We start from the raw sequence: 23,783 nt of genomic DNA, 5'->3' as shown, positions 1-23,783 counted from the left end.
ACACACGACATGTGACTTCTCAGTTTGTGTTGTGCGCATTCCAGTTCTTAAAAGATGACTAAATCAAGAAAGCAAACATCCGGTGAGTTTGGTTTTCTCATCAAAGCCCGGTCCTTGCTTAGCTTTAATTCAATCTAAACCTATTCCACTGTAAGTGAAACAAAAAGCATAGAAACGAATTCTGAAAAAGCAGTGGGATAGGAAGAACTGTTACATCAGAACTTTGAGTGAAAGCAGAGTTATTGAGAAGGCCTCTCGGTAGGGTTGTTACATTTCAACTGTAGCAAAGAGCACAACTGTGAATGGCAAAAACAGACAATAAAGTATAAATTAGCTTGAACTGACCTAGCAGCATTGTGTTTGTGCTGAAAGCTAAGCACCCCTTAGTACTTACTGCATTTCTTCACAGTTTCGAAGAGCGCTCCAACAGCCCCCCTGAGGCCGATAAAGCGCATGTCAAATGGTTCAACGTGGCCTTTGAACGGCAAGAAAAACCTTGAGGGTCGGGGGGGATGGGAAAGGAGGGCAGAACGCACCGCCATGGAGGTGAACGGATGAACACATGTTAAGAATCAACAACGAGAGGCTGCCAGCTCTTGTCTAGGAAGCGAGCCATCACCACAGGTTGCAAAATAAACTCTGGTGCCCCGTGAAGCAGTCTGTTGCAAGAAATGTAAACATTCGCTCTCAGAGAGGAGTGAGAGGAAGACGGAGCGAAAGAAGGCAGGGGAGAGAAAAGTGTAGAAGACAGAGGGAGAAAATGAGCAAAGGTAAGAAGGAGAGTTGTAGGTAGCAGTTTGTCAGCCTTCACTGCTGACTGCACCTATTTCTGGACCCTGACGGCAGGGTGATACTTTCGCTGAGGGCTCTCAAAGCGCTGCACAAGAGCAAGCTTCACTTCAAATGCCAGCACTCGCATTTAAGCCGGGCTGGCACGACCATTAAATGTTTCCCTAACAGCTTCATCTTGACAGAAAGAAAGCCTAACAAGCTCTGGATGGAGAGAACGAGCCTGTTGTTTTTTTTTACTTCATCCACACAAACAAAAGCCAAGTCTGTGTTTGAGAGATGCCTCCTGCTGTTTGCCGAAACCTATTCGCGAACAAAACCCGCGTGACGAAAACGTTTCGTGTAGCAGCCCCACAGCCCTTTCTGGTTTGGCCACTTGTTGGACAAAAACAGACACTCCTGTTAAATTAACGGAAGCGTGAGTGTTTCGACAGATGATGTGGCAGCTCACATCGTAACTTTTCCCTTTTGCCCAATCATTCAGTCTTACCTGATTCAAATCTCGAGTATTCCAGCTCCTTGAAAAGGAGTCAGCTGGCCCCACTAGGGCTGTGCGTTATGACCAAAATCTCATGTCCCGATATTAAGACATCTATCGTCCCGATAACGATATAAATCACAAAAATGTAACATTTTCTGTAAATGCTGTGAATCTCGAGCAGCTCGACCTGAAGTGTTTCCTGCTGGGCGTCATGTAGCTGGAGTCGAGTGTTGTAACCGATGCATGAAACGATACATTTTTAGACATAAGTTGTAACGGCGCCGTTTTCTTTGTGAGTATTTATTACACGGCGTGCTGCGGGGAGAAGCCTGTTCTAACGTTTGAGTCTAAGGTTTATTTTTTAGCACCTGGCGGCTCGTTTTTACTTCTCATCCGTAAACATTCTGCATCTTTCACGTGATTCCGTTTATTTTGAAAAGTCTCAACAGGATCTTGAGCTTTATTGTGAAAGGTTTATGTGGAACAAGCGGACACGCCGTGGTTTTACCGTCGTTGTTGCTAACGACAACGCATAAAAACAAAGGCTTGTCCGTCCTTAGTGTGGTTATATACTATATAAGATATAGTATAAGAGAAGTATAAGATAAATATAAGAGAAAGAGAGAACTTTAGGAAATGAATATAGCCACTACAGTGACCATCAGAACGATAAAACAATATTGCCGTAAACAGTTTATTTTGCGACACCACGAAATAAACGATAGTGTAAAATGAAACGATAGATGTTTTTATATCCGATAGATATCGTTATATCGAACAGCCCTAGGCCCCACGGGATAAAACCAAACAACATCACATATGACTATTGACTCAAAGTATATCAAGTATTTCAGATATGCACAGTGGCCACAGCTGCAGAACAATCTAAACATTATCAACATTATCTGTTTATGTTGAATGATTAATAATACTGAAATGTCATGAACGTCCAGGCTTTTTGTGTGTGGCGGCAGTGAAAATAAGCAATGTGGGTCACGCTGTGTTAAAAACCTGTAATTGCCTACACCTGCATACATCGAGCCCCATAGAAACAGAGAGTTCTGGAAAAAGGCTGAGCCTTCATTACCCCCCCTCTTGCTCCATCACCCTGCTGGAGCTGCGGCAGTCAGGATGCACACTCTCATGGCTGTTTAGTTCACTTCCTTGAAACGACCCCCGCTTGCTGAGTTGCTGTTTTACAGTGGCCGAGGAAACCGCAGACCGTCAGACACCTCGCTGCTCCCACACTTATACCCTCCACCTCTCCCTTTCCCTGTAAAAGAGCAGTTAGTGGCAGTCTGGCAGCTCATTTATTATGACGGCAGCTGCAGACTCACTGAACTCCTCCATTTAAGAAGGAGCTGCCAGTGAGTCATGGCGTGCTGCGGACATAAAGGAGACAGCGGAGGTTCAGCCAACTGTAGGCCATATGAATTAACAGGCAGGGCCCCCTCAAAGAGTGTCAGGAATATGTGGCTTTACAGTAGCCAAACAGAGTATATTTGACGGTGGTGGGAGAGCTGGGGAGTAAGTGACTTCCTAAATGTCAACAGGGGAGAGAAGTTCTCATGAAAGCACAGAAAAATAAGGGGAAAAAGATGTGTTTATGTGGCCTGGTTTCCACCACAGGCTGACCTGGGCTAACTCATTATTATTCATACCATTCCTCTTAGCCACTTAATATATACAGCAATCATTTAGCGCAATTAGTGTAACGCGATACGTTTGCATCTCGTAACGAGCATGAGCGAGCTGTCACCAGGGCAAGTATGTTAGGATGAATAAACAAAGACGGCCAGCGTGTTCCTCAAATAGAGGGACGTGCAGGGGATCCTTTGCAAGCCCAACAGAAAATTCCATTTTAAAATGCCATCTATGTTACACGCCTGCATCACACATTAAAATTGAAACCAGAGACGTTTACATTCAGAGCTTATTTTGGAACACAGCTTAAATAATACGGTGAAATTTGCGCTTCATGCCCAAGTCTGTGCCGACGTCCATCGCTTCATGTCGAAGGTGTGAAAACAGCGTAGCAGCGTGATGAAAACCTGCTTATTTACAATTTGACTGGAAAAGCTTGTGCCGCTAGTCTCCTCCGTTGTTTAAAATACAGATGAGGGAGACTAAATAGGCGCAGTCGTTAACAGGAGCAAGGGGAAAGTAGCAGGGATCTGTGCTTGTTTGCTTAGCAGAAGTCTCCTGCACAGTGCTCGTGCCAAAAGACACAGATTTCTACTACTGCAAACAGGAAGAATCTGCCTTCAGCTTCTAAGCTCCATCTTCATTGAAAATGAGGAAGCCAAATAACACTTTTTTTTACAGTAGATTGAAGGTTCTGTTTATTAAAAATGACCCAACAAATAATAATAATAATGATAACAATAATAAATAGCATAAACAAATTAAACCTGATTGTATCAAAGCAACTGAAATTGATGTGTGTCTCCTTGTGTGGCTCTGGAAAAGTGTGTTTGTGTACCTTCCTGGTGGAGAGTGTAGATGGGCAGCAGTCTCCTCCATCATACTGGCAGTAGGCCCTGTTGTTTATGGTGTCACACCAGCCGTCCCCTCCAAAAGGCTAGACACAAGTTACAAACAAGAAACACTGTTATGGTTGGAGAAATAATCCTTCCCCAAATATGAATTTTACCTTGCACAACATGAAACACCGGGAATGCCAAAAAAAATGACTCAGCATCTTCCCAGAAAACAGAATTTTACTTAGTGGCACACACTGCCACACAATTAAGTTGTTTGGGACATATTTCCATGAAACAAAATATCAAGGAATCAAAATAAACACTTGTGCTGAATAATCAGAGGCCAATTCAACTTGTATATTCAGGCATACCAGGAAATCCATCTTGTGGTCACTGGCAGCTCTGGCAAAGCTCACGAAACCGGGTAACTAATGAAAGAGGATGATTGCTGTCTACTGACCGAGATAGGTCTGGGTGTTCAGCTCAGTGGACAAGTGGGCATGTGACTGTACCAGCAAAGCACTTCCCAAGGTAGGTTAAATAAACCACAGTCACACAAAACATAAAGAAATCTCAATCACAGTTAAAGATGGCTTCTTACGTCAAAGATGATTACATCTGTGGTTACTGAATACAACAGCTAAAGTTCTGTTGATTTAACAGATGCATGACTTCTTGGCTTTGCTGCTATGGAATATGCCATGTGCAAACATTATTAGCTAGCTTAGGTAGGTGACTTTTAGCTGGGCCTTGAGTAAGCAGTCAGCTGGACGCAGGTTAGAATGGTCTGCCTGCATATCTGAATAACAGAAAATCAAAATTAGACTGAACATAGTGTTGGTGGTGGCGTCCAACAATTAAGGTTCAGGCGTGCCATGAGACTTTGTTACAACCATATATATAATGATGAATTGCTCTTTTACCGTCTCAATACTTTGTAGGCACTCAATTCCACTAAAAATAACCCAGAGTTTCTGTCAAACAGAACCTCAGTCCATTCTAACAGTTGGGAATGGTGGGAATTATGAGAGCGTATACAACAAAGTCTCTGATTAACAGCAAGGATATGTCTGTGAAGGTTCTCAGTCATCCAGGTCATCGTAGTCTAAAGAGCTTGGAAAGAAAAACGTCTGGATATCTTTAGGTTGCTTGAAGATGTTTCACCTCTCATCCGAGAAGCTTCTTCAGTTCTGAGGTCAAATGGTGGGGAGTCCCAGATTTAAGTCCTAGGGAGTGTCCCTCAAAAGGGTCATGAACCCCCTGTTGATCCTCTGCCTAATCACACGAGTCAAGATGCGAAAACGGACGTAGGTCACAATCGGCCAAGGTTTCGGGTAAACCCGCTGTAAAACCTAGCCCCACCCTATCATGTGATTTCCTTGGCTGAGTTTGTCTTTCTACCTCCTCTTTGACTCCCACCACCCTCTGGAACACAAACTTGGAGTAATCAAGACCTTACAACACCGGGTAGAAAATGTTCCCTCTAAGCCTGAATGAAGGGAAAAAGAGGGAACACACACATGCAAAGGAGGCTCTTAAAACATGTGGATATCCTAATTGGGCTTTCATCAAGTCAGCAAAGAGGCACAGAAAAGAAGACCAGACACCAGTGAGGGAGGATTAGAAAGACAGACGCAACAACATTGTCATCCCCTATGTAGCCGGTGTATCAGAAAAACTCAGGAGAGTTTTCTCCAAGCATGACATCCCAGTGTATTTCAGACCCAGCAACACGCTCAGACAGAAACTGGTTCACCCGAAAGACAAAACTCCAAAACACAGACTTAACAATGTGGTGTACGCTGTACAGTGCAGCGAGGAATGCTCAGACCTCTACATTGGAGAGACCAAACAGCCACTTCACAAGCGCATGGCACAACACAGAAGAGCCACCTCCACAGGACAAGACTCAGCAGTCCATCTGCATCTTAAGGATAAAGGTCACTCTTTCGAGGATGTTCACATTTTGGACAGAGAGGACAGATGGTTTGAAAGAAGAGAGAAAGAAGCATCTATGTCCCTGACACCGTAACACCCACTCACACCCTGGGCCATCTGACCTCAGGAAATCACATGATAGGGTGGGGCTAGGTTTCACAGCGGGTTCACCCAAAAACCTGGGCTAATTGTGACCTACACCCGTTTTCACACATTGACTTTTGGGGGACACTCCCCCAGGACTTAAATGTAGGATTCTCCACCATGTGACCTTAGAACTGAAGAAGCTTCTCAGATGAGAGGTGAAACGTCTTCAAGCATCTTAAAGAAGTCCAGATGCTTTTCTTTCCAAGCTCTTTAGAACAGCAAGGATACAATAACACATAAACCAAACCACTAACTAGAAGTACAACCCACTGGCTCAAGAAATGGGAGCTGTAGAGAGTACAGCAAAGCAACCTTTTCTAAAAGCATAACCTGGACAGGGGGCGGAGCTGAAGATGCTAAAAAGAGATCTGAACCAAAGGGAACAAGAAAATTGGATTTTGCGAAAGCATATGGAAAGGGTATGGATGCATGTTAGAGGGCACTGTAAAGCAAAAGAAATCTCACACGGCATAATCAAATGCTGCAATGCTACAAGCTGGTTGGTAAATGTCTTTGCCTCTTACAATACAATAAAACAAACTAATGAGATGTCACAGGCTGTTTCACACAGACGGGAAAACGGTTGTGTTGAAATTTTGTCTCACTCCTAGGAGTGTTTACAGTGCACAATAACTGTAAAACCACTATAGTAAGGCATGCTAAGCTGTGAGTTTGTCAGAGATTTTATAAAGTGACAAAAAAAGCGGTGCCCTCTGTGATCTTCTGTCACCTCTTTGTCCTGTGAAAATTATTGAATAGCATATTAACTGGAGGGTCTTAGAAAAATGCATACACTATCGGTCTTAGAGCCACAAATCGACCACGCCCAAAAAAGTGCTATAAAAAATTTATATATTAATATTTTTTTCCACTTTAAATTAGCCAATCTTTTAGACCTACTTCTCCTTGAAATATTCATGTCAAGTTTTAATTACATTTCGCGGATTTTAACCCTTTATATCCCGGTTTCGTCACATGAGCGCACTGCTTTTTTTGCCCCAAAAACATAAAACATAAAACATAAAATATTTTCCAAAAAAAAACATTTGAAGTAATATTTTATTGTTATTATAATTAGGCCTTTAGATGGACAAAAGATTGGCACGAACATTAATTTCGATCCGGTTTTAATTTTTTTTCCAGAAGCCAAAAATGTCCCCAGGCGGCGCTGCTGCTCCTGCTCCCCCGGGGAGGAGTGCCTCTGCCGCGGGTGTGTTTCGCGCAGCGCCGGAGCATATGGTTTGGTTCCCGTGTCTGCAGCACACACTTCCGCTACCACGTGAAAACAAATACGTCATTTCCTGTTGATTAAAAAAAATTAATGCACCCTCAAATGATCCTAAGGTCATAAAATGGTCGAGCAGCGGGCCAAGCTGCTGCTGTACGCGGGAAATTAGTCTGCCTTTTCCGGGTATCTGTCTCGAGCAGGCCGCTGGAGAACATGTGTATGTTCCAGCAGGCGTCACATGTGGAGCAAGGGCGCCACCCGGTGGACAAATAAAAAAATTACAACTCTAAGGCCAGTACTGCAAGCGGAAGCGGAAGCATTACCGATCACGATCGATTTGACTGTAATTTTTTTGCCGTGAAAAATAGCGTTTATAATGGGTTTCAATGGGGCACAAATCGACCACTAGGTCCGATAGCGTAAGTTTATCGCTAGCTTAGCCACTGAAGCTAATTTCCGGAAGTCATACTGAAATTTTAACAGTAAATGTGACCGAACTTTTTTTTGCAGACTTTCGCTATATTCCATTCAACACTGTGCAAATGGCAGGTAATCGAAATTTGAAAAAGCCACAAATCGACCCTAAGACTCTCCAGGGGTTTTAATATTGTATTAAAGCAGTCTGCCCTTGATCTACCACTCTGGCTTCAACATTTATCCGATGCCTGAAAAGCCTTCCTTTTAAAGTTGCAGACTTCAAAAATAAGTTTGTTCTTCAGGCAGAACGCAATAACATCATTTGGGCGTTAGCCTGGCCTTCCCAAATATGAGTGCAGTCATCTTCAGTTATCTCCAGGCTCCCATTTCTGTTTTCCATGGATGGTGACTTCAAGCCCTTGTTGTTAGATGTGGTTTCTGTTTCATTAGAGTGCAACCTTTTGCATATCTTTGTAGAAACCCTGGCGCTACCTTGGTCCATTGGCATAATTTCTCAAGATGACCATTTTTGCATTGATTACTACAAATAAACTCTTATATAAACTAGAGATGGACCGATCCGATATTACGTATCGGTATCGGTCCGATACTGACCTAAATTACTGGATCGGATATCGGAGAAAAATAAAAAATGTAATCCGATCCATTAAATATCACGAAAGCACCTCACAAAACTTGCAACACGCCGTAACTCACCTCAGAACGTTAGCACGTCGGAGCAGTATGCATCACGTGATAGAGCGGCTGTGGCGGTGGTCTGGATAGCATTTGGAGCTTCGCTAGCAACCTGGCATTTCATCTCCGACAAAGTTATCCCCGAGAGAAGTAAAGCAAGTGTGTAAGTCCATCTCTGAATGTTTGTAAAGCATTCCCACGTTAAGCTTAACGAGCGACTGCCTCTCGCTCTCCGGCTGCTACTTCAATGTGAAACTGCTTAAATCAGCTGATCAGCTTTTCTGTCGCGAGTCTGTCTCTCGTTTGTTTTTGGTCCACTTTGCGCCAGAAAGAGGAAACCAGCGGCTGAACAACAGCAGCACGTTTAAGCTTGATCAGCTGTTGTTACAATTTATTTAATATTAATTTCTACACCAGGATCTTTTTCTACGTAGCTGACGGCTGGTAACTGTGCAGGGGCGGATCTAGCAAAGTTTAGCCAGGGGGGCCGATAGGGCATTAACAGGGAAAAGGGGGCACAAAGACATACTTTTCTTTCTTATTCTCATTTAAAATGTCTAGCTTTTAATAAATAATTATCTGACACCCAAAGTTTTAATTTGATGTAAAATGAATAGAAGTCAATTACTGTATATAGTGACTATTAAGTCTAATATATATACCCTAGTAAGCTATAGTACTTTTTACTTTGGGAAGGTACCATCTGTGCAGTCTGCAGTTCTGTTGAAGAAAGATGTTGAATCTATTTAATATTTCTTGAAAAATAATTGATTTCTGTGCATTTTTTTTCACACTGCATCAAATTAAGGTTGATTACGTCGATTAAGCATCATGAGGTGGCGCGTGAGGGGTGGTTCCCTATTTTTTATTTATTTATTTTTGTTGTTGCTGGGAGTTGGAACCCTATTAGTTAGGTTGCTTAATATTTACGCTAAGTACTCTTTAAAATACCAGAATAGGGAGGATGGTGTAGGTCTAAGTTTATTAGATTGATCAGTATTGCTGAACTATGAAATATTTTTTTTGTATACAGGTATAACAGAATAGCTTTAGTGTAGTTGTTGTTTTAAACTTGAGTATGAACTTGCAGACTTGCAAAATGCAGCAAGATATTTTAAAAAACAGTTTTGTTGATTAAAAAACACTATATCGGATTCATATCGGTATCGGCAGATATCCAAATTTATGATATCGGTATCGGTATCGGACATAAAAAAGTGGTATCGTGCCATCTCTTATATAAACTCACCTTGCATTAATTGTTATTTTGCTAAACAGCAAACCTTGCACTGGCAAGTCGTAGCAATTAAATAATTGTAACTATATGGAAGGGAAAGCTTTAAGTGATTTTGATGCGGTCCTAAAGTTACACTACAGTAAATAGGGATATATACCAACATGATAAACACAGTAATATAGCCTTAGAGTACATAAGGTGTGAATGCGGCAGAGATGAGTAAAGTGTTATATCCAGTTTACAGTCCTGCTGAATCACTGTGATGAAGTAAAAATGATGACTACAAAGATTCTTCAAAGCAATTTAGCAATCTAGGTTTGGTTTGACATTGTTGACCTAGGATAAATAAAGTAGATGGACATAATTTGATGACTGATATGCTTTAAGTTACTTAGAATACCTTTAGTGTAAACAGTTTTTTGCAATGCCTTGGCCAGTGTGGGAGTCCTGCTGGAGAAACTTTGGAGTGGCACGCAATTTTCTGGAATGAAAGTTACACAGAATCTTAAACGCGATGATGAAAGTCTTTTTAATGTTTTCCACTGAACCTTAAGGGCTTGAAGGGCCTGACGTGCCAACAATATGAAAATAAGTGCTGAGTGCCAAAGATAGTTTTGGTTTCCTCTGATGAGCTGATGGAGATATTTCAAAGACTAACAGTAGACTTTTACCTAACCTGCGCAGGGGGAGAGAGCAGCTGCTGAGAAGATTTCTGGATATTTCTCTTCACTTCAAAGAACTCCCTACTTGACAAATCCCCTTGCCTTTTCTGACTAAATGGCCACGGACAAAAATAAATCTATTTAATTGTTCTGTCTCTAAGTAAATACTTTACCAGTAAGTGCACCAGATGTTTCACTACAATCACAGCTTGTATGTAAATCTCTGAATAACCTTCATGACAAAAAGTTGCTTAGCCTAATGGCAAGTTTAATTTGAAATTTCCAGCTCTGACCTTTATTCTGGATTTTGTCAGCGTTCCCATGCTTCTTGTCCTTCCTTGCTGAAAACTGTTTAAATAAGCAGACCCCACACTTTGCCCAGATGAGGTTAATTTGGAGGCCAGGGCTCATGCTGAGGTTAATTAGTATTTACATTCCCTTCCAGGCAGAAAATATCTTGTGATCACAAGAAACACACAGACCCAGGAATAATATTAAAACAGCAAGAACTGGCTATCCACTTCAGTCCCGTACGGGTAATTAAAAGGTCAGCTGGTTTGTGTATTATCTTTAACTCCACTCCAATCAGTGTAAAAGAAACAGGCATAAAAAGCAGAAGCAGCCAATCCCAAACCTCACTTACACGAATATTCTGAGTAGTCATCCACACCTGACAAGCTCTTCACCCAAGTTTATATAACACAGGTATGAATTCTAGAAAACCCTCTGCTGTCAAGCAGCAGTATATTATATGATTGTTTTTTTTAAATTTCCTACCAGGAATTTATATCATTCTTTACATGGCCTGACCCCAGTCAGGCCTTTCTCTTCTCCATATGACTCACTAACAGAGAAGAAAAGATTTCTTCTGCCAGGTAGGACAGTTCAGGGAGTTTTACTCTTTGTTTGATGCTTCTTTGGTCTTTGTTTTAAAGGTATGTATATTTGGGAGGTGGCTGTTTTTCTGATGTTAAGATTGTAAAATTCTTTTATACAGCTTTGCTTTAAAAAAAGAGCGTAAAAGCAAAGTTATTGATTTATTGGTCAATCTATGTCCCTACACTCACCTATGGTCACAAGCTCTGGGTAGTGGCCAAAGAATGAAATTAGCTTCGTGAGCTGTCTTTTAGAGACAGGATGAGGAGCTTGGTCATTTTGGATGCTGCTGCTCCTCCACATTGACAGGAACCAGTTCAAACATCTGATTAGATTGCCTTCTAGACATCGCCTAGGGGACGTATTTCGGGCATGTCCTAACGGGAGGAGAACCCAGGGCAGACTCAGGAGTCACGGGCGAGATTATACTATTAGCTGGCCTGGGAAGGACTCGGTGCCCAGCTGGATCAGGGAAGTCTGAGTTTCTCCGCTTAGACTCCTGCCCCCATGACCCAAACCTGAGTAAGTGGCAGACAATGGATGGATGGATAATTCTATGTAGTGCAACAGGTATTTGATATGTTCATTTAAAAAAAGTATTTTGAGCAGAACGTAGATTATTCTGAAAGATAAGTTTACATGCAGTCCATTTATAATCACATCATTACCACATGTTTAGCTATTACCTGGCAACTGTAAAGAAGCCTGTATATTCCACTGTCACACTTATAGTATAGCTTGCATCTTGCACAGATCATAACACTCATTCACAGGAGGTCTGTCTGTTTATGCAGAACTATTGTTAAATGACAAAAACACAGATATACCTAATCCATGTTTTGCTTAATCATTTAATCCTTCATTAGCTGTACCTTACTACTGATTTTAAAGATACTGTACAGCATTTTATGATGAGATGAAGGGGAGCACTGTGACCATCTACCAAATGTTTTCAGCAGATGGATTCTATCCTCCGTGCCTAAATGCCTTATATGAAGTCATGCATAAGTCAATGCATTTCTCTGGCTGCACACTCTTACTACAGTCTTTGTTCTTATGATCTCGGTGAAGACATGTCTTTTTCTGTGATGTAATCCTTTTATGGGACTGAAAGGTAGATAAAACATTACATATAACAGTTTTGGTATGGTAGTTGCACGGGATGTCTATGTTGGTTTTAAGAAAGAGTGGAAACAGAGGCAAGGTGCAAAGAGGGTGCAATGGCATCTGGATGAGAGCATAGAGCATATGCAGCACATGTGGTCTGGTATAATTTACAGTGTTGTCATGGAGGAGTGGGCTATAAGCAACTGTTTTGCCTAGCAACATTCACGGGAAGGTGGAAGGGGAAAATGAAGTGCTGGCAGGTGGGAAGAATATTTTAATACCATGAGACATCAACAGTTTATGTGTTCCATCAGTAGTTCCAGCCTTTTCTGAACCAAGAAGGCGAATGCCAAATAAAAACTCTCTGGTTTTATGAATTTAGGTGATTTACTGTCATTGCTACAGTATTTGTGAACTGAAATGCATGCTAAATTGCACATTAAACCACTTTTCAATTAGAATACAAACTACAGGTCACAAGTCTTTCTATAGTTATGCTACAGTGGCCTTAGACACATGGCATCACCTAATCAACTGTGTTGATTATGTCAGAACAAATAAACTACTACTAAATACTAACCAGTTTGAAAGGTACACTGTTCCAAAAAATAGTAATGTCAAAGTATCTTACTGTATATTTTACAGTTTTGTACTGTCTTTCTAGAATATCATGAAATTTACATAAGTAGACGGTGATTTTACATGTCAAAGGTAAAATAACATAACATCACTGTAAATATAGTAAAACACAATTTACTTGTTTTTTAAATATATTTTTTTGTACATATGCATATTTTGATTGTAAAAATACATTCAGAAATGTATCATCATTTCACAAATATTTGTCTGTTATGTGAGAGAATGATCTGTTAAATTCAAATGTAATACTATGGAAAAATATATAAAATGATCGAAAATTAATGAGAATAATCAATAATTAAAGGAGTATTTGAATTATAATTGTGCTGAACATGTCATGTCATCTAGGTCTGATTCAATAATTCAGAGGTAACATGTGAAAATATAATTAATAGGAATAAAAACAAAAAAAAAACATATAAAACATTGCACGGCCACGCTGTGCTAATTATATATTTAAAAAAAATAAATGTAGAGCTAGGAATTGCAATTAATATAAATCTCAAAGTATTCCCAACATTCCTGAACAGAAATAGGCCTCTGCACCTGGGGTGAGGGTGTGGCCATGAAAACAATGTGACATGCCATTGGATGTTGGGACACATGACGCTAAGCATCGGCCAATGAATGTGAACTAACAACCACAAGGTCGCGGGTATGGCTGCACTGTAGGAAAACATCCTAATATAAAAGTATTTTACTGCATTTTACAGTTTTGTTCTTCTAGAATATCATTAAAGTTACGTAAATAGACTGATTTCACATTTCAAATGTAAATTAACGTTAAATCACTGTAATGTAATAAAACATAATTTTCATGATTATTAAATGTATCTGTCTGTACATATGCATATTTAGATTGTTAAAATACATTCAGAAATGTATCATCATTTCACAAATATCTGTCCGTTATTTGAAAGATTGAACTGTTGAATTCAAATGTAATGCTATGGAAAAGTATATAACATGATTCCTATAAGCTTGTGTTACATCACATAAGTATTATTATCATTGCAATTTAGGGCGATCGTGGCTCAAGAGTTGGCAGTTCGCCTTGTGATCAGAAGGTTGCCGGTTCGAACCCCGGCTCGGACACTCTCGGTATTGTGTCCGTGGTCAAGACTCTCCGCCTACTGGTGATGACCAGAGGGGCCGATGGTGCAATATGGCAGCCTCGCCTCTGTCAGTCTGTCCCAGGGCATGCAATCCATTATTATTTAAACCAACTGTTAACTGTATATTTATGTATTATGATTCATATTGCCACATTCATTGACCTTGTTTATAGGTAATTTCATTGTTTGATCACGTTAAAATGTTCCTAATTTAATGTCTAAAAGCGCTTGGAAAAGGCATTTTTCCATAGCATTACATTTGAATTTAACAGTTCAATCTTTTAAATAATGGACAAATATTTGTGGAATTATGATACATTTGTGAATGTATTTTAACAATCTATATATGCATATGTACAGACAGATACATTTAAAAAACAAGAAAATTATGTTTTATTACATTTACAGTGATTTTACCTTAATTTACATTTGAAATGTAAAATCAGTCTATTTATGTAAATTTAATGATATTTTAGAAGAACAGTACAAAACTGTAAAATACACAGTAAAATACTTTTATATTACAGTTTTTTTTACAGTGTAGCTTAAATGAACTACCACATGTAAATTTTACTTTTTGTTGACTTGGACATTTACAGATCCAGAAAAGTTCCGGTTTTATTGATTTGTCACATTAATGTCAAAGCAGTCGCATTAGTAGCAGCCTCTTGAAATTAAAGACAAAATAGATGCAACAAGTAAAAGAAAATGCTCCGTAATTAACATATTAAAAACCAAATGAAAAAACGGGAATAATCAAAAGGAAGAAGAATGTTACTTTAGGGAATATTTAAAATGGTTTCTGAGTGGTGTAGTTTGGAGACGTGTAAATCTCTGTATTTTTACCGAGGGCATAACATCATGGGGACTATATTTGTGTTGCTGATTCCGTTTCAGTTTGACACGATTACAATCCTTGTTATTAATCTCTGTCTCTCGTTCACAGCATGTCTTTATCCTGTCTTCCTTCTCTCACCCCAACCAGTCGCAGCAGATGGCCCCGCCCCTCCCTGAGCCTGGTTCTGCCGGAGGTTTCTTCCTGTTAAAAGGGAGTTTTTCCTTCCCACTGTCGCCAAAGTGCTTGCTCATAGGGGGTCATATGAATGTTGGGTTTTTCTCTGTATGTTTTATTGTAGGGTCTACCTTACAATATAAAGCGCCCTGAGGCAACTGTTGTTGTGATTTGGCGCTGTATAAATGAAACTGAATTGAATTTAATTGAACTATTTGTGCACGATGCTTAGCCTTTTTATTGTATTGAATTCCTAGCCACCAGCATATGACAAAGCCCGCTAAATAATGTACAGTGAAATATTAAAGGTACCCAATTAAAGAATTCTAACTAATGTTTTGCAAATATACGTAGATTTACTGGAAAATTGTCTTTGTTTTAAAATCTTTGTTGTAGACTGCTTTTAAACTAAGCTTTGAGTCTGCCTAAATAATGACTCTAAATCTAGCATAAGCCAGTGATTAATTTATTTTCCTTTTTCAGATAATCCATTAGGCTTGGCAGGCAATCCACCATTTGGCAATGCCAGGACCCCTTGGAAAAATAAGCTTCTTTGGCCAGATTTGAAAGGGATTCTTGTAAAGTGTGAGAACATCAGTTTCTGCCTGTGATTTGTCATCATGAAAATGAAGCACATCACACACTGGCTCTAGTATCTTGAGTAGTGATGACAACAGGGATACGGCATGTTTTGCTTCATGTTTTGTATTACTGGAAAGCTCCGTCTGAGACAGTAAATTTAATGTGGTTATGCCCAAAAATGTGCAGTTGTTTTTAGGATATCTCAGCACTAACGGAGTGCTGAGATATGGGCAAAACCAAATGAGATCCTTCTGATATTTACACTTTCGTAGCATGTGAAAGCACATTTGAGACGCACTATGTTCAGATAGAATTTCACTGATACTTTACCAAAGACAAGTGTGTGTAATAGAATTACGCACAGTAGATTGGAGGAAAAAGAAAAGAGTTACTTCAAATGTCCAAGTTTAATTCAGAACTGCCTGGCTGCTTCTAAGCTTACCTCACAGGACTGGATGCAATGAATGTGTTGAGGGTCAGGGTACCACTTCATCATTCCTGTGCAGACTATGCTCTGGGAAACAAAGCACACAACAACATTAGTGAAGCAATGCAGCCACAGGAAATGGATCGCTGCAGTCTTTGCCATAGAAAATAATACTACACTTAGACACAAAAACATTTTTATAGCAATTTTTTTGAGTTTCAGTTGACCTCCAAAGGAAGGGTGTCACTGAGTGTCTGATACACATTTTGAATATGAAAACCACTTTGTTGTCTGTTGAGAAGTGCGACTTCTATGACTGAATTTGATGGATCTTGTGGAATGACTATGTAACGGTGATTTTTTGAGACTACTACTATTCAGCGGCATTCCATCAGGGCAAGCAGGGCAGGCAATACTTGACTAGTAAAGCCCTAAATTGGACATAAATTTAACCGGACCCAAGTTAGAGTGTCTCTCTGCTTTTACCTCAAATACAACACTGTCACAATGCTACTGGCATCTTTGCACCATCCTTTACATTACTGCTATCTTGTAGCTGTAGGTGGTTACTGTCTCTTAAGCACACTTAACTCTGCTTCTCTGTGACTCTATTGAAATTTATAGCATAACTGGTTTATTTAATATCAGTATCCATGCCCCGTTAACAATGCCTCATAAACTACAAGACCTTTTTTCTTGTTGTTTGTGGATGTGCATTTTAGATAAGCCTATGTAATATCATGGAAAGCTAAGGGGTGACTAGCATGCTAGACAAACTGCTGCTGGCTATGCTTTCACTGTTCTGAGATCAGTTACTCTTCACATTGTCGGGAGTAAAAGTAAGCATCAGCAAGTAAAAAAGCACCATGTGATTAATAATTTTATCAGTTTTCTCTTACTAACCACCGAAGCCAATGTGTAATGTAGAGAAGCACATTAGCAAAGAAAGCCTTCATGATGGAGATCAGTGCCTGTCGTGCTCAGTTTAATAAAACTATCAAATTGAACTTGTGCAGAACCTCACCAGCACTGTCACGTTAATCCCATGGTTGACCAGCTGTTTCACTAATACACCACCTTTATTTTTCATTGATATTGTATCGGGCTTGGTAACATGACTGTTGTGTTATCAGCGTTATTATGTTGAGAACTGTCTCTCAGGTAAGACTCTTACACTGGAGCATAGAGCTTTACAGCATGTTCTGACATGAAGTCAGTCATCGTCTCTGCTTCCCTTTTCGTAAAAATGACCGCATGTCACTGCAACGATTAGATTATTATTGGATGCCGTCTAAAAAGTTGGGGTTAGATGAGAATTAATCCGTTTTAGAGTGACCAGTAGTTGGCTAAAGCATGATGAAAGGAATCCTACTCGTTAATATTATTTTAGTGTCTTGTGTGCAAAATTGTGCGTTTGACCTATGGATGACTTAAAGAAAGCACAAGAAAACAGCACAGTGTGTAAAACCTGGCCCCTGTGTGCTTACAATGAAATTCCATTCCTAATATTGTAGTCAGATTACAGTTACTGTCTTCGCAGGAAGTCAATTTTCCTCGCTTGCCTTGAACCGTATAAAAATGAATAAAACTACATCTTGCATTCATTCTGACTGGAAGCCATAGATATCCTATTGTTTTCACAGACATGTGCAGTACATTATGAATATTTGTTGTCTTTTTGAAGTATTTGTCATGCGAGAAAAATCATGTTTTTGTACAACTTAAGGAAATGCAAAAGTCAATATTTTGCGGTTAATTTTGGGTGAGGCTGTGGTCTTCTGCCATTTTTTGACCCAAAGAATTTACAAGGTGGTTAGTAGACAGCAGACTGACTAACTAACAAATATGGACAGAGAAAGTGGATCCTCCCCTGTGACTTTCTGTGCACCCTGACCCAGTAACGGAGACCTGATTCCGAAGTACTTGAGATAACACAATCCCTCAAAATCACAAGGCAGTGTCAGAGATATGGCGTAAGAAACCAGACCTCAATCCAACTATTTGACCTTGGCAAGGGCGGAAAAACTGGCTGGTGGGCTGACTGACCACCCAAAAGTAAGACGAAACTGGAGCACTGTTTGCAACAGCATTAACGTAGAAGCGACTCCTAAGATTGAGTAACATGACCCGCCTTTGAAGCAAAACAACCCTGTAACTCAGACCCATGAGCTGACATTCCAAGTTTTTTTTTTTTCATGGCGACTTGTATACACTGTGTATACACTATGAGAAATGTGTGTAATTCCTAAAAGGCTTGACGTCAACTGGAACCTTTACTCTCACTATCTGCCTGCGATTTCCAGTAATCCAACAAGTCCTGAATGATAACGGACACAGTCGCATACACATGTAGTGAATTTTGCTGGGTGATTAGCTGATGCAGCTGGGAATAAAAATGTTTTCTAAAAAACTCCTAAAGATACTATCTTGCCAGTGATTCAATCAGATACCTGATATGAAACACATTAGCTCATTCTATGATGAATTTGGAAAATGTCAGCTGCAGTTTGACAGAGATTAATTTTTAGACACTCTCAGTTACTTACAGACCACTTGAAATGGTTTCTGTTGAAAATTAAACTGATATTTCTGTGTTTTCTTTACTAACTAAACACACTGCAACATATTACTTTTGAGCACATGTTATGGTCTCAATTTAGGACTTTAAATGAACACTTAAAGCCACCAAAAAGATCTCAAATCTAAAATTTCATGACTGAGGAGTTGAAACCTGAATGTAGAAAAAAAAAAGGGTAATTCCTCTTCAACTATTACTATTTAAAAATGCAAAAATGTGTACAAATGTATTGCTTATGATAGCTGCATAGCTTTTTAGCTACTGTTACTCTGTGTGGGGCCTCGTTGTAGCTGTGTGGGTTCTCTCTGGGTAATAGTTTCCACCCAAAATCCAAAGGCATTCATGTTGCTAGGTTAGGTTTACACCTAACCTAGCAACCCAAATATCACTCAGTGTTTGCTCTGGACTGACGATCTCCAGCGTGTACCACATTTGTTGTAAAATGACAGCTTGGATACTCACGCTGAACTGGACAAGTGGTTAAAAGAATGGTTGGATGAATAAACTCATATATATCCGCTTATAAATCACAGAACATGTATTTCTTTTTAATACTTTTAAGATTAGGCTTAAAACTTTCCTTTTGGCTAAAGTTGGGCTGGATCAGGTGACGCTGAATCCTCCCTTAGTTATGCTGGTGTAGGCTGTAGGATTCCCATGATGCATTGAGTGTTTCTTCTTCAGTCACCTTTCTCACTCACTATGTGTTAACAGACCTCTCTGCACTAAATCATACTTGTTATTAATCTCTGTCTCTCTTCCACAGCATGTCTTTATCCTGTCTTCCTCTCTCACCCCAACCCCCACTCGTGGCAGATGGCCCCGCCCCTCCCTGAGCCTGGTTCTGCCGGAGGTTTCTTCCTGTTAAAAGGGAGTTTTTCCTTCTCACTGTCGCCAAAGTGCTTGCTCATAGGGGGTCATGTGATTGTTGGGTTTTTCTCTGTATGTATTACTGTAAGGTCTACCTTACAATATAAAGCACCTTGAGGCGACTACTGTTGTGATTTGGCGCTGTGTAAATAAAACAGAATTGAACTGAATAGTTGTTTAAGAATATCATTTTCTCAACATACCCATCAGTCTCCTCCACTGATGGGTATGTTTTGCCCAGAGGTACTATTCAAATATTTCCTCTGAGTTATCAATTCTGTCACTAGTTAGCTAACATAAACGAATATAAGTCTATTAGCCGTAACTAACCAACCACACGATGTCATTTTCCTTACTGACAAAAGATGGTGTTAAACATGTTTTAAAAATGTTCAACTTTCAGCACTAACTTCTTAAATCGATAATATCAGTTATATCAGTTAGTTTTTGAGAGCAGGGCTCAATGGTGTATATCAGCCTTTATGTGTTTAGCATCTTGGGGTCCGTTCTTCGTACCTCGCTAAGTAAGTTAGCTGGATTTGATTGTTGACGATTTCGCGTGATCTTGGATCGTTCGGTTCTCCGAAGCTCCTCCGGGACTTGCTGTCATAGCAACAGATCCGTAAGCGTAAACCTGCTCGGGAGCAGGTTTACTTTATGTAAACAGGATTAGATCACGGCCACTCAGGTATGTCCGCTTCATGTATACGAAAGCAACAGCGATATTTTACCACTGTTTTACCATAAATAAATATTATCAATGTAACTAAAGATAATGCAGCACTTGATCCTTTTATTGATTCCATACAGATACTTACAGGTCATATCCTAAAAAAAGGGAAATGTACTATTAATCATTCTATTTCATGTATTTGATTATTTCAGATGTAATTCATATTTTAGAGTAGTAATACGTATACGCGAGCAGCCCATTGCAGAAGGTGCAAGATTGATAAGGAGAGTCCTCAGAATTCAGCGTATATTGCGGGATAGACAGGATCCTTTAGCTCAGCGCGACAGTGTGCTCATTGAGAGATATCGATATTCCCGTGAGGGTATTATTTACTTAACCAACTTGTTGACGAGGGAGTGCAGGACCACCACCTGTCTTTTTTTGCTCTGCCCTTTTCTTGGTTGCTGTTATAAACAAACAAACAGATTATTTCAGGGTCTCTTTCCAAGAGACGAAAAGCAATATAAGTGATAAATATTACCATTCTGTAGAATATTCTTATATTTCACTTTTACTTGTTCCCATGTTCTAGTGGGTCCTGTTGTGACTCTAATGTGAAAGGGGATATAATGTAATATAATATAATAAATTTACCCTACCGCCTACTGGTGTTGGCCAGAGGGGCCGATGGCGCAATATGGCAGCCTGGCTTCTGTCAGTCTGCCCCAGGGCAGCTGTGGCTACAACTGTAGCTGCCTCCACCAGTGTGTGAATGTGAGAGTGAATGAATAGTGGCATTGTAAAGCGCTTTGGGTGCCTTGAAAAGCGCTATATCAATCCACTCCATTATTATTGTTATTATTAAATTACTTACGAGTTTAATTTGTCAGCAACTTTCTGCCAGCCCTCTCTCCTTCCTTTTGCAGCCTTTGCAGTGTTCCCTTGCATTTTAATTAAACTCTGAAACTCCTGAAATCCCTCAATCAAGAGTTCTTGCTCTGCTGCCGAAAAATACTGAGCGCGCTCCTTCGACATTTTCGCCGACCAATCAAAGGGTTGCCGATCAATGTTTCTACTATCGATGCGTAGCCCCTGTTAAGCCACCCAGTGATCTCACATTACTTCATCCAGCTATACTAATCGTCAACAATAGGTGTGTTCGGAGAACCGGAATGGCGAGCTCAAAGTTAGCGCGATGATTTGATCTTGGATGTAGTAAGCGAGGTACTAAGAACGGACCCCAGGCGTTCTTTGATTTCATGTTTTCTTTTGTTTTTTTGTTTTTGTATGTGCATTAACACTTACTTACATAAAAGTTCAAAATAAAGATTTGATTGATTGATTGATGATAATAGGGAAGACTATTGTCAAAAAAGCCGATCAAAAATTTGGGTTGCAAGAGTGTGATTTCAAGTACTTAGGTAGCAAAAGACTCTGAGGAATCAGAGATATAATATTATCTCTGGACAAGTGAGAAAGAGAAGACATGCGACTTCTGATGCAAAATGTATGGCAGCAAGTGCTCAGCATTTTATTTTCCTTGGCTTCAAACCGTGAACAATCTTAGTTTTTGTGCTTATCATTAAAGGTGAATCAGTCTGGAGCAGTAGCTCAGTTTACTTCATGCTTTTGTTAAGTGCACCAGATGTTTGGACACATTATTCATCCTGATGGGTGTTTTTGTGTAAAAATCTCTGCACTGTTTGTCAACGTATCAGCTTTCACGCTGCTCTGGACTAGTCGCTTGGCAGCAAGTGAGCAAAACAACAGCAGTTTTGTAACACCTACCGTGCGCTTCCAAATGGTAGCAAAAACCACAATGTCTTTCTCAGTTGTGGTTATTTTTTACCAATCACAACATGTTATTTTTCACCACATCCAAGCTCATCACTTATCATAAAAACCTAACAGCTGCACCCAGTTATGCAAGTTGCGATCACAGTTCAACATTAATCAATGAACCTTGAAAGTATGAATATTATATATGCATCAAGCGTGAGTCAGGTAAACTGTATCTCAAACCAGCATTTAAGAAACAATAGCTACGCTGTAAAAACTACTGTTGTGACATTGAGACGGCAAGAGGGGTGTCACATTTACAAAGGACCTCCTGGCCTACACTGGGTGGTTATTGGCTGGCTGAGGGAGGGGTTGTCAGCTGATCCAGCTCACCTTGGCCTTCCAGGCTATAAAAGCTGGTTCAGAAGGACTACTAACTTCCACTTTACCTGGCATCAACCTTCCAGTAACAACAAATTTTCTTATTTGAGTAAACTTCTTGTGTGGACTCCCTCTTTGTCACATACCTTGAGCCAGTTTGTGACATCGTGCCAAAGTTTCTACTTTTTCTTGAGAAAATAAACACGTCTGAAATATGATGGAAAGGAACTATTTTAACCCAACATTGTGCGTGTTACCATATATTGTTTTGCTGATCTTGGAAAAACCAAAAAAATCTAGTCACACTAGTCAAGTTATGTAATCTGGGACGTCACTTGGGATCAAGTAGTTCTCTAAGAGGCAGTAGGTAAATCTACCATCCTAGAAATCTATGGTTTGGATCTGGGTTGCTTTGATTTGGAAAATGATGACATGCAAAGTAAAGTACAAACAACTTTTTTCAATTCAGCATTTCGTCATTCATCACAACATTTCAGCACGTAGAGGACAAGACCAGAAGATCTCCTGTTTAAGGATGTGGACACTCCATGTTTGGGTATGTGTTGAACTTTAATTAAAAAACATTCCCCCAGTATACCGATACTCTACTCCAAAGGTATCTCACCTGAACTTTTTTGGGAACCATCCAGTGTTTCAAAGACTTGACTGTAGTACCATTGGGCAGAACCACCGGGTCATGTAGGTCCAAGTCTACAGCCATAATGCATATTGGGTAGCATTCAGCACCTAAAAAAAAGTTAAAATGAGAAACACAATAAAGTAGAATTCTAAGAATTATAATAAAGTAGAAAAAATGTAGTGTCCATCCAGATAAGCCAAAAAGGATATATATGGTTTCATTTAGTTTCACAGAAAGAATGAAAATCTAAAGGTCACACTCACCAACAGCCATCCCATGGTCACAGCTGTACTCCACAGAGTTGAGATCTGGAGGAGCAGAACAAGATCCCTGGAGATTGGGACACATGACAAATTCTGCTGTCCATTCTCCATCCTTAGTGCAGCGAATTTCAATCTGGAAACAAATACAGGCATTAAAATCCACAATGGAAAGTCTACACTTGTCCCAGTTTGGGCATTTTTGCATGTATACACATGAATCTCACTATAGCAACAAAATACTTGGTGGAAATACAGGTTCATGGCTGTTTGTAGGAATTTGTAGAAGAAACAAAACTGTATGTGAAATCTGAATTTCAGTTATTCCACAGAGCTGAATCCTAGGAGCGATGTCACATGTAAGCGAAAATGATGTGAGTTTCACCAATCCAAATCAGGATGTTGTAGTGATCTAGTGGGCGATTGTGGCTCAAGAGTTGGCAGTTCGTCTTGTATTCGGTAGGTTGCCGGTTCGAGCCCCGGCTCGGACAGTCTCGGTTGTTGTGTCCTTGGGCAAGACACTTCACCCGTTGCCTACTGGTGGTGGTCAGAGGGCCCGGTGCCGCCAGTGTCCGGCAGCCTCGCCTCTGTCAGCGCGCCCCAGGGTGGCTGTGGCTACGACGTAGCTGCCATCACCAGTGTGTGAATGGGTGGATGACTGAACGTGTAAAGTGCTTTGGGGTCCTTAGGGACTAAGTAAAGCACTATACAAGTACAGGCCATTTACCATAAAACAGCGGTCCCCAACCTTTTTTGCGCCACGGAC

The 23,783-nt window shown here is 40.1% G+C and overlaps 1 protein-coding gene and 1 long non-coding RNA gene across 3 annotated transcripts in view; one reads left to right on the top strand and one right to left on the bottom strand.

Moving 5' to 3' along the window:
• pappa2 (pappalysin 2) overlaps positions 1 to 23,783 on the bottom strand; it is a 99,818-nt gene that overhangs the window by 1,317 nt on the left and 74,718 nt on the right. Inside the window, exons 23-26 of the mRNA XM_080906587.1 lie at positions 23,021 to 23,153; positions 22,743 to 22,864; positions 15,852 to 15,923; positions 3,753 to 3,851 (exon numbers count right to left, since the gene is read on the bottom strand). Coding sequence (XP_080762713.1) covers positions 3,753 to 3,851; positions 15,852 to 15,923; positions 22,743 to 22,864; positions 23,021 to 23,153 — 426 coding nt within the window. The remainder of the gene's footprint in view (positions 1 to 3,752; positions 3,852 to 15,851; positions 15,924 to 22,742; positions 22,865 to 23,020; positions 23,154 to 23,783) is intronic.
• Positions 347 to 23,783, top strand: part of LOC308412329 — a 30,138-nt gene continuing 6,701 nt past the window's right edge. Inside the window, exons 1-3 of one of the 2 annotated variants that reach the window (XR_013974563.1) lie at positions 347 to 770; positions 4,119 to 4,284; positions 22,587 to 22,673. This is a non-coding gene — a long non-coding RNA (uncharacterized lncRNA). The remainder of the gene's footprint in view (positions 771 to 4,118; positions 4,285 to 22,586; positions 22,674 to 23,783) is intronic. The other variant, XR_013974562.1, reaches the window with a different exon arrangement.

This window comes from Rhamphochromis sp. 'chilingali' (genome assembly GCF_963969265.1).
Source record: "Rhamphochromis sp. 'chilingali' genome assembly, chromosome: 16".
NCBI lineage: Eukaryota > Metazoa > Chordata > Actinopteri > Cichliformes > Cichlidae > Rhamphochromis > Rhamphochromis sp. 'chilingali'.
This window is presented reverse-complemented; position numbering and strand designations above follow the sequence as displayed.